The following is an 11939-nucleotide window of genomic DNA, read 5'->3' as shown; positions in this document are numbered from 1 at the left end:
AGATGAAAAAACATTACAGCAGGACGGGAAAAATATTGAATAACGGCGCATCAAAAATTGGCATAGTGTAGGCCGGCCAACAACACAAAAATACTCTGCATAAAACCCTCAACAATGTCGACTGCACATGTAACAGTCCCTGCAACACCAGCTCAGCCGAACAGTGCCAAAGCACCATACTGTAGAAAACAGCTGCATGTTAAGTCAATGATTACAATGAAATTCATAACATATGTAAAAGAAACGCAACGTATGTGACCCGGAACCAGTCGTACCCTGTAAAAAAGATTTTCAAGAAAAAAATGTCATAGTATTTTTGTCTTGTTTTCAGTAAAAATATTTAAAAATTCTTAAATTAAGATGCTTTTTCTTGATGAGCAAAATGGCCTAGGAAAATAAATATAGTTTTTAGACCAAAAATACCAAATGTAAGTGATTTTGTGCATAAAACAAGCACAGAAATCTGCCAATGGGGTAAGCAAAAAATCTTGAAAAATGTTCTTAAGCACTAAATTCAAGAAAAATTCAAGAAAAAATTGCTTACCCAATTGGCAGATTTTTTTTTGCTTGTTTTATGCACAAAATCACTTAAATTAGATTTTTTTTGTCTAAAAACGAGATTTTTGCTTATCAAGAAAAAGCATCTTAATTTAAGAATTATTAGATATTTTTATTAATAGATACATTTTTTATATAGATATTATGAAAACAAGACAAAAATACTAAGATTTTTTTTCTTGAAAATCTGACTTTCTTACTTAATATTTTTGTCTTGTTTTCAGTAGAAATATCTAAAAATTCTTTAATCAAGATGAGCAAAATGATGTAAGAAAATAAGTCTTTTTGGACAAAAACTATACAATTTAAGTGAATTTGTGCTTAAAACAAGCAAAAATATGGGGTGAGAAAATTTTGTTTAAATTAAATGTTTAAGAAAAAAAGAAATCTTATTTTTAGATTTATCTCACCCAATTGGCAGATATTTTGGCTTGTTTTAATCACAAATTCACTGAAATTGTATAGACCGTTTCATCGGACGCACGTGATACACGTCTGGATCCGAACCTTACTTCCGGTTTTTTTTTTTTTTAATGGTCTGACTAGTTGCTAAACTGATCTCTTGAACAAATGCCTCGTCGAAAATAACAAATGTTTTGGTTTCAGGCAATCTATGTGTTGTTTTTTTGCTTTTTTATATAAATAAACTACCTTTAAAGAACTTTGTTGTTATTTATTCTTAGCGGAGTTTACCGGAAGTTCGTTCGGACTGCGACAACCGCTTGTTTATGTTGTTACTGCTGAAACCGTCTATATTTTTATAAGTCATTTTGCTCATCAAAAAAGTATCTTGATTTAAGAATTTTTTGATATTTCTACTGAAAACAAGACAAAATTACTAAGTAAGAAAGTTATTTTTGCAGTGTAAGTCGAACAGGTATTGTTTGATTTTTCAGAACATTTTAACCAAATGCTTTCAAAAAGTGGTGGGGACAAAATCAGCCATTTCAAAAAGTGGTGGGGCCATGTCCCCAGCGTCCCCAGTGTAAATGACACTTATGTGTGCTTGTGTGTGTCTGTAAGCACCCTGCATTGGACTGATTATCTACAAAGTGCACCCTGCCTGTGGCCGAAGACCCTTGCATAGGCACCAACCCCCTGATATTAGATAAGTAGGTTTGGAAAACTCATGAATGGATGAATGGACGGATGTATGGATGGACTGAAATTATTTAATACAAATGTTGCAGTACTCTGACTATTATGATGACTGAATAATTAGTGTGGAACTTGAAGCCTCACATCTGTTTAAAGACAAATAAAATGTCAAAGTATAATAATAAAAATGCTTTCATTTATTATGATGGAATTCTTAATTGAAATATTAGGACAGTTTTGTATTATTTGGGCAGTTTAGAGATCCAATCGTGTTAAACATTCCGGGTCACTAAAGACCCAAAAATTTAATGATCGGGGAAACACGTGTGCATTTAAGGGTTAATGCTGCACACCTCCTCCCTTCAGCACAACATAAGCTGGACTACACTCAGCTATGCATGCAGGACCAGGAAAAGTTTCCTGAGGTCGGTAAGCACAAACAGACCACATTGTGTTAATATCATGAAAACGTTTAAGCGAAGTCGAAAAATTATATTGTGCCGTTCGTTTTTTGCTACTGTGGGTAAATTTAGCAGGCCGCTACGACATATCGTATTTTACTGCTAACGTCTTTCCAAAGTCTCAACTCTCCTAAAGCAACGTCTGTCCTCACTTTAAGTCGCTTGTATTCAGTGATTCAGGTGATAGTGGAAAATGTTTAACATAAGAAACCTAATTACTGCTTGAAGTATATAAAATCATACCTTTTCTACGGCGTTTTGTAACCGCGTTAGCTTGTGTGCTACGCTAAAGCAGTAGCCACTGCACGAAAAAAAGTGAGCCCTTTAAACTGTAAACATACAGTCGAATTTTAACAGTTTTACACCTCTTTTCTCTATGTTTCTATATCACGAAGAGCTAGTTGTTTTTAGATTGCAGGAGATACGTTATTCCTTGCGTAGTAGGGTAGAAACACCATCAATATTCAGTGAATCTTAAGTCACTGGGACAGAACATAAAATGTGTACGCTGTCCATTTGCCTGCAGGGTTGCATTTTATTATCTAAATAAGACACTGGTCTGCATGTTAACTGAGCCAGACAGTCATGTTAATGCAAGTGCATCATTCAATGTCAACTCATCCAAAGAAATCTATGCAAAGTGACTCACAATTGTTTTTTGACCACTAAGTAAATACATTTCTAGAATTTGCATCATGGGATTAGGAGTAAATAAATGGAGCCTAATCAATTAGGGCTGGGTATCGATTCAGATGTTCCAGATCGATTCGATTTCGATTCACAACCTGTCAAATCGATTCAATTCCGATTCTCGGGTCGATTTTTAAACTCGATTCTCGATTCAACTCAATGAATATAGATTTAATACAAATACTATATTTATATAAAAGAACAGTGAACAGAAGTTTACAAGTGGGTAATTAATAAAAAGAAATTAAAAGCCACAACACTATCATCGTCGTCTTGCTTGCAAAATCTAAGAGGCTGTTTGTACTTGGCATTAACATGCGTTTTTATCGATCGGATCACAAGTGGACGACGTTAATGCCAGGTGTAAACGGTGTTCAAAATGTTTTGAGCTCGTTCACTTTTGACCACTTTCAACCACATCCAGAGGTAGTCGAAACCACTTTCGATCGGATCGCTTTGGAGTTGCGGAACGCACATGTGGTTGAATGCGTTCGAACAGCCACACGCGACCGCCTTCTCTCCGCCGATTTATCTAATCTGAGGTATTAAAACACAAGTTTTACGTCTTTTTTGACATCTGGCGTGAACATACGGTGAACAGCGCTATTATTAGCCTTTCATTGATAAAACTAAGCGGCTGATCTCCGTAGTTTCGTTTTGAAAGCGTGTGAAAGTTGCGCGATACTATTTCATCAATTGCGCAGAAAATTCAGAGAAAGCTCTTACATACTCATGTACAAAACACTGTGCAGCATGTTTACTTGCTAATCAAGCAGTGCACTCCGACATAATATTAGTTTGCATCCATATAAACTCATAATTACTCCCGCTCGGGTTTGAATGACAGCAGAGAGACTCGCCCACCGTCTCACAGACCACCCCCTTATAGTATTCAGCACAGAAGCGGTCGAAAGTGGACAAAAGAGACGGATTTAAATACCAGGTGTAAACGTAATGTGTCTCTCTCGTCCACTTGTGATCCGATCGATGAAAACACATCTTAATACCAAGTGTAAACAGCCCCTAAAATGCTTCAGTACCTCTAGCTTTAAAGAACTGAATTAATGAATGACAGGCCCGCCTCTCGCTCCTTGGTAACATCGCGTGAGGCAAAAAAGAGGGTGACATTTAGTGGAGAAGACTAGTAATTAGATTAACGTTAATCTTACATTTAATGCTTGTGGAAATAAATAAATATGAAAAAAATCAGTTTGTGGCCTTTGAGAATCGATTTTGAATCGACCACGTTAAAAAAAAAGATTAATCGAAAAATCTTTTTTTTGCCAAGCCCTATTATAAATGTAGGTGCCAAAATACAAGTACTAGAATCTAAAAGGATATTACAGGGCTCGACAATAAGGATCAGCTGACTGGGCGTTCACACCAGACGCAATAGAGGCGGCAAGCACGAGTGATTTACATGTTAAGTCTATGTAAAGACGCAAATAGGCATCCTGCATCGTGGTACGCGCGGAAAGTGAATTGAGCGTTTCTGCGGGAAATGCACAAATTGAAAAATTTGAACTTTGGTGGATTTCCGCACCACGTTAACCAATCAGGACCTTGCTTTAGCAGTGACGTGATTACAGGAAGCAAGCAGAGTCTCAGCGTCGCAGAAGTCGCCCCATGATGCAAATTTTCGTGTGAATGTCTTGAATGACTAGAATTTCTGGCGCAAATGAAGCGAGTAAACTTAAAATGTTTAAGTGTCCAAGTACACATGAATAGCACGTTTTTGCCGCCTCTACCGCGGCTGGTGTGAACGCACCATGATGGCCCATGGCTAGCATGAATGATGCTCAGGCCAGTTGACAAAGCTCTCACTTGCCCGATCAGGCCAGTGAGGCACAGTCACGAAAGTTTATCAGTTGCACATGTTTTTTTGGCTGTGACAATTTAAATATTTAAGCAGACAACATAAAATAGTGCATCTCAAGGCTTGTGAAAGCAGAAAAAGCAGTGCTAAAAAGTTTTTTTTCTCTCAATTTTGAACTGTCACCATTGGTATGTAATGCAACAATACAGTTGCTTTGAAGAACCAGACTCCACTCGCTTACTCTCTCCTGCGTGTTTGTGCACCTCTCACCCTCAAACAAGGTCAGAGCAAGTGCCCTCTTTTTAAAGTTTCTGCTAATATGACAGTTAACAGCAAAAGAGTGCTCACGCTTCAATATTTGATTGACAAGACAGCTGACTCGGTGGTTGCCTAGCAATATAAAAAGCCGCGTCGCAGTGCTCTTTTAAAAAAAAAGGCAGTGCGTCGCGCCTTGCGTTTCCCAAGCGTTTAAAGCGCTTTTTGTGTGATTAGCCCCTTAGTCAGTAAAAAAAGCATCCATGGTAATTATAAATATTTTTGCTTAAACATTGTGATTACCTTAATAAGGGAAGTTTCCAAAATTCACCAAATTGATAGTAGACATCACTAGAAACATTTTAGCTCTAACCCAAGTTGTACTATTTACCAAATTAGCACCTGAAATAAATGTTTTTCTTTGTTGTCTTTTACAGTTTTGTGATTTATGTCCCTCAACGTAGAATTGCAGAATGAACAGGGGCCGGGGGAGAGTGAGAAAAAGAACATCATCAGAGAAGACAGATGCCCCTGAAACTTATAATGAGGAGATACTTACAGAGGTGCACCAACTTTTCAGCAAGGTCAAGACATATGTTCCCCCTGCTGGAGGAGAATGGGCCCTGCCTGACCCAAACGTTGTGCTCTGTGAGCCCCATGTGAGTCACCCGCGTTTACAAGCCCTTAAACGGTCGCTAAACAATGTAAAGAATCAACTCAGTGATAAAGACCTCTCGATATGGCACCAGCATACATGTTCCACCAACCGAGCAGGCACCATTACAGCCCACCTGCGATCCACTGCCAATGCAGAACTATGCACCCAGGCTTGGGCCAAGTTTTATGAGATCTTGGGTTCTTTTAAACTTCTACCTGAAAATGCATTAAAGAGTGGCGAGTTGAACTCCATACACCTGTGTGAAGCTCCTGGTGCCTTCATATCAGCACTGAATCACTTCCTAAAGACAAATCGACTGCACTGCGATTGGAACTGGGTTGCCAATACACTAAATCCATATTACGAATCCAATGGACGTGGTTGCACTATCACAGATGACAGACTTATTGCACACACTTTGCCTTGGTGGTTCTTTGGTTCTGACAACACCGGGGACATCATGCTTCAGAAGCATCTGCTAGAACTGTTAAAATTCGTTAGTAACATGCACAGTGTAGATTTGGTTACAGCAGATGGAAGCTTCGACTGTCAGGAGGACCCAGGGGAGCAGGAGAGCTCAGTTGCTCCTCTACAATATTGTGAAGCAGTTTGTGCTCTGCTGCTGTTAGGGACTGGAGGCTCATTCGTGTTGAAGATGTTCACGCTGTTTGAACACTCATCTGTCTGTCTGCTTTACCTTCTGGCGTGCTGCTTCCGTTCCGTGAACGTCTTCAAGCCAGGCACCAGCAAATCTGGAAATTCCGAACTTTATGTAGTATGTTTGGACTATCAGGCCAAAGAATCGATAAGGCCGTTGCTGTCAAAGTTAATCCGTAATTACGGTCCAGATTTGGCCACCACAGCAGCAATCTTTCCCCAGCACTGCATTCCAAATTCATTCCTTAGTCAACATGAGGAGATTTGCACTTTTTTCCATGGATTGCAAGTTAATACAATTCAGGAAAACATTCGGCTTTTTGCACACATGAGTGTAGAAAAGCGCAGGCGTTTGGACCGGCTCAGGGAATGTGCTGCAGATTTTTATACAAAGCGCTTCAATGTTCAGTACCTCCCAAGGAAAAACTGGGTTTGCCGTGGTGGGGTGGCCAAATGGGTAAAGCCCAGTGAGAAGAAGCAAATGGGCTCTTTCAATCACCGCAAGGAGATGCAGCTCCAGGGATGGAAGTTACGCCTTGCCCAAGGAAATCTTGGGGCATTCATAATGGATCATCACGTGGGGACGAAAGAATGTGAGATTGTGTTAAATGGGCCACTGGATGAATGTGATTTGAAAGACTGGTTTGTCCTTGAGGGAGCTGCCCTACCAAAAGTGTGCAGTTCCACCTTCTGTGATCAAGAATTGCTAGACTTTCTGAATGAAGCCCTAGAGGAGAACCTAAGGGTAAAAGCATTCAATACTGTTGACAAAGCATTGACGACATGCAGCTCCTGCAGTGTTCACTCCCCTGTAGACATCTTATCTGAGATTTGCAGCCTTCCTGATGTCACATCTTGTTTGGTGCTGGAAAGCCAGTCGTGGTGTGACAGAAGACTGGAGGGCGTTAAGTTTCAGCCAAAATTTTTGCAAGGAGCCTTCTGCTGTGAAGCACCAGAGTCCACTTTGCACGATGGACATCCAGACTTTCAACTTAAGCTCCTGAACAACATGCTTTCTGCACTCCAGGAGCAACCTCAGGGGTCAGTCCTGGTGATTCCATTATGTTCGGCCTTAACACGATTCACAGCTGGTCTGATATTCACACTCCACCTGTGCTTCCGTCACATCACGTTCCACTGCTCATCCGGTTGTCCTCCGGCTGCACTTGTGTGCGTGGGATTTTGTCCACCATTGGCCCTACCCCAGCTTCTGGATTTTCTTGGGGATATGATGGAGAAGATGAAGAATATAAAACCTGAAGAGGGCAGACAGGTTCTGCAGTTTGTACCTTTGGAGGAGCTTCTCAAAGGGTCATTACCTCGCTTCCTGTCCTCTTTTAACACTGCTATAATTCGGCAGCATCTGCATGTGCTCATGCAGGTTGACTAATGCTCATAGTTCATTACCTCCAGTGGTATATATGGAATATATTCTGGAGGATTTTTTCAGTTAAACACATAAAGTTATTATCAAGCCTTAATTTACTCAGATAAGGGGATACAATGGGTATTTACGTTTGTAACAGACTTATTTTAAGATATATTGTTTTTGTAAATGATACTAGGAAAATGAGGTTACTTAGACTTTGAATATGCCAAACATTATAGAGATTATATTGCTTATATTTATGTAAAACACAGCTTGTGCAGTTGTGTCTGAAATATTTCTTTTAATATTTATGTTTCTGTAAATATTTTCTTAACACTTAGAATTATCTAAGTGCTTGAAACATCTTTTAGTCCTTTCTGAATAATTAAAACATTTTCTTTAATGGACTTCTGGAGTAATTTCCTGAAATGTTTTTTTTTAAAGGTATAGCAGAAGATTTTTTTTTTCCGGGTGGATCATCAAGACTATTGGTCATCCCAGTTGTCAATCATTCTGGTAATATGTTTACATAAGGCCGTTGTACGTGCTCATCCCTAGGTTCACTTTCTGTGCATGCACACTTTCAGGTGATTATGTGTGGTGGGGTACGGTTTCAGCCATTAATTGAAGCTCGTGTTCTTACCGTGACAGGAGTGTTTTGGGGATAATATTTCACACGCTATCGTGCCCTAAAAGCACAGGTTGGGCTTCCCACTGATGCCTCAGTTGTGAAGTTTCTACTCAACAGGTAAAGTTTGACATGCTATTTGAGAAATCCATTTAAAATCACTGCTAGTAAAAGTTGATGTAAGCTATGATTAGCGATGCTAGCCCTGGCACAATTCACGAACCGCGCAGACACGGTAAACAACTCAATGTATGAGCCATGCCGACAGCAACTTGTAAACAGAGTGAAAGGAAGAACTAGGCTGGTGCATACTCTTTCGTGCACACGTTAATAGGCGTTCCCTCTCGGGAGCAGATAGAGTGTTGCGCATGTGCATTTTTTTTAAAAAGTGGAGGGGTGGTTCTTTGAAAAAATTTGGGAAAATCTTCCGCTATATCTTTAATGTCCAGTTTGTTGATACTTTTTGGCTAATTATACTTTTTGCAAGAAAAAATCTTAAAGTCGCCATGAAACGGAAGTAGCGATTGCCTTAGGCTATGTTTACACGTGGACGGCTATTTTCATAAACGGACATTTCAACCTCGCCGGTATCAAAAATAATATCGTACACACATGTCAGTTTTCAGAAAAGTGTTTATTTACACGTACCCGTGCATATTTGCCGTCAAGAGACACTCAAGCCCACGTAAGCCAATCACCGGCAGCGCTGGTGGTGACGTGAACTGGTTCTTCATGTTGGAGGGAGGAGTTGTTGCAGTAAGTGATTGATGACGTCAACGTACCGCGAGAACGAGTTGAGGAATCACACGTAGAGGTCTAATTTCGAATCGCTCTCGCGGTACTTTGACATCATCCGTCTGTCGGTTGTTGCAGCGCCGCATGAAGTCAAACACGCGTAAAATTGCTGACCTCCGAGCACTCGTCTCTGCTCCTCGACTTAATGGAGCAGCTGTATTTGCAAATACAAACACACGAAACGAGTTTGCACGAACATAAATGTGATCTTGGAAGCGTTCAAAGTAGCAGTCACATGTAAACATGGGTGGCACTTTTGACGTAGGTGCGAGCTCTGGCGCATACTCTGTGACGTCGCCTGCTTAAACATCCGTTTGTCTCACTTTACATGCAACCTTGCAACCGAAGATTTTCAAGATCTCCACTCTGGCCGGAGTTTTTAGAAACAATCGGTTTCAGAGGCGAATTCTCAGTTTGCGTGTAAACGAGGGGCACAAACGAAGGCAAATCTCTCAGCCTTCAAAAACAACCACGTACGTGTAAACAGAGCCTTATTTTCCCCGTGGTGACGTATATCCGAATGAAACGGCTTCTGAAATGAAATAAGGCAGGGCTGGATTTGAATTTGTCCATCGAGATCTGATTGGATCGTTTGAAGTTGGGTCGTGTTGCTAATTGCTAATCGCTGCAATCTTCTCCCGGACCCCGCCCAGCTGCCATACTTATGACCGGAAGTGAAGAGAGATCGTTTTGAGGAGGGGAGGAGATTTGCATTTTTGATTAAAGATTATGAGCACACACAAATTTAAAAAGAAATAATGAAGCTCACAGATAAGTCATTTGTTAATAATACCACAATATTAAAAAAATATAAGAGGTCTGTTTTGGCCATATAGTATGCATGTACTTTTCAGGTTTAGCTCAACCTGATTTTTGCCAAGTTAGAGATGTCATTAGGGCAACATATTATGTGGACCCAAAGGCAACATTTTTGTCAATAAAACCTAAACCCGCCCTAACCATAACTGAACCCTAAAATCTGAGGATTATAAGAAGTAAAAACCCTGGTTAAAACTTATAAACAAACTATAAACTTATTTTTGAAATCTGATTAATTGAAATAATGTTGCCTTGAGGACATCAACCACCAAAATTAGCAGAGCCATTGGGGCAAGTGGTGAAATGTATCATATAAAAATGGTTAAAGAGCACCTATTTCATTGCTAAAAACCAACGTTATTTTGTGTATTTGGACTAATAGAATGTGTTTGCGTGTTTTATGGTTAAAAAACAATATTTTCCACATACCGTACATTTTCACTCTCTTCCTGAAACGCACAGATTTAAAAAGCTCTCTCTGATTGGCCAGCTAATCTGTACGTTGTGATTGATCTGAATACGGCAGCCGGAAATGTAACGCTCCTTACCATGTTTGAAAGATTCGCGCACAATGCAATGCTAACAGGAGTTAACTTGCAGGCTGTGAGTCCAAAGCGGGAGGAATTATGATAATGTCGGTCTTGTCTACATCACCAATCCCAGGAAGTAAACTGTTGCCTACAATCCGTGTTTGTTGTAGTCCAAGAAAAGAGATTTACATTGGAAACGATAAATTGCATCTTCATTTACTTTGGGATTTGTACCTTTTGCATATCGTTAACATGTACTAATACACATTTACACAACAAAGAAAATGTAAAATCGTAAATCGAACCATTGGTGCTCATTAATCTTTTAAATAGCGGAAGCACATAATATTTAAGTACAGTGGGTTCCAAAAATCTGGACATTATTTAGATGTCACTGCAGTCTTCCAGTTAAAGGGATAGAATTGAATTACCCCATGATTTCAAGCCATCCTCGATGTTTATGATTATCTTGTCTCAGATGAACACAATCATGAGTTGCATTAAAAGATGGCCTGGCTCTTCCAAGCTTTATAATTGTAGTAAATGGTGCTTCTGATTTGAACTTTACACATTTTCCTTTATTAGAGAAAAACAAGATTCACTGGAGAGCAACTTATCAATTCAGTTCACATTTACAAATGTCAAAAAGAAATTTATAGAAAACAGATTAACAAAAAGGTCAACTATTTTGCATTAATGACTTATGCGATTAACTAGTTCCTAGATGTTTTTGAGGTATAAGACTATTCAACAAAAACCCAGCACAATGTATTTTAATAAAAATGACATAAGCAATTGAAAAAGTAGGAAACAGCAGACAATTGTTTATAATCAACTGCATGAATGCATTTGCAGTTCATCCAAAACAATGAGAATTTGCTTTTAAGTTGAGCGCAACTGACTAGTTGATGTGAAGGTTGAACAAGATGTTTTGAAAATGTAATTTGTGATCTGATAAATGCCAAAGTGTCTGACAAAAACTAAAAAGTGAAAAGTCAAAATGTTGCACTATATAGACAGTTTCAGCAGTGACAACATAAACAAGCGGCTGTCGTGGTCCGCACGTAACTTACGGTAAACTCCGCTAAGAATAAATAACAACAAAGTTCTTTAAACGTAGTTTATTTAAATAACAAGCAAAAAAACAACACATAGATTACCTAGGAAACCAAAACATTTGTTATTTTTGACGAGACATTTGTTCAAGAGATCAGTTTAGCAACTAGTCAGACCATTAAAAAAACGAAACCAGAAGAAAAGTTCCGATCCAGATGTGTATCGCATCCGATGAAACCGTCTATACTCTAATACCCATCAAATCACATAGGGTTAATCCAGGACTAGGCCTTATTTATATTAGGTCATTTAAGAGGTTTTTACAAACAGTCCTTTCAAAAAACACTACAAATGTGCATCCTGAGACAAAACAATGTCACTGATATATGTTAAAATAAGTCAGAACAAGGTGTTAAAGCACCCCAAACATGCATTTTATCTAGGACTAGGATAAGCCCTGTCCAGGAAACCGCCCCTTAATGTTTAATACTTTTTAATAAGTTGTAAACTGGCTGTGAAATACACATCTCTTGTATACATTTGGATTTC

General features: G+C 39.1%; 1 protein-coding gene across 4 annotated transcripts; it reads left to right on the top strand.

Annotated features, from left to right (window-relative positions):
• Positions 1 to 1977: 1977 nt before the first annotated feature.
• On the top strand, positions 1978 to 7969 carry cmtr2 (cap methyltransferase 2). Of its 4 annotated transcripts, none has more exons than XM_055200036.2 (2): positions 1978 to 2081; positions 5316 to 7969. In XM_055200036.2, the coding sequence occupies exon 2, from the start codon at positions 5352 to 5354 to the stop codon at positions 7581 to 7583; it is 2232 nt and encodes a 743-aa protein (XP_055056011.2). In that variant the 5' UTR covers positions 1978 to 2081; positions 5316 to 5351; the 3' UTR covers positions 7584 to 7969. The 4 variants fall into 4 exon arrangements, with proteins under 4 accessions (XP_055056011.2, XP_055056020.2, XP_055055997.2 ...); XM_055200045.2 differs by having other exon boundaries at positions 1978 to 2085; XM_055200022.2 differs by having other exon boundaries at positions 1984 to 2085; positions 5343 to 7969.
• The last annotated feature ends 3970 nt before the right edge of the window (positions 7970 to 11939 follow it).

Source organism: Misgurnus anguillicaudatus, chromosome 21, assembly GCF_027580225.2.
Source record: "Misgurnus anguillicaudatus chromosome 21, ASM2758022v2, whole genome shotgun sequence".
Taxonomy (NCBI): domain Eukaryota; kingdom Metazoa; phylum Chordata; class Actinopteri; order Cypriniformes; family Cobitidae; genus Misgurnus; species Misgurnus anguillicaudatus.
The sequence above is the reverse complement of the archived record's forward strand: the minus strand, read 5'-3'. Positions and strand labels throughout refer to the sequence as shown.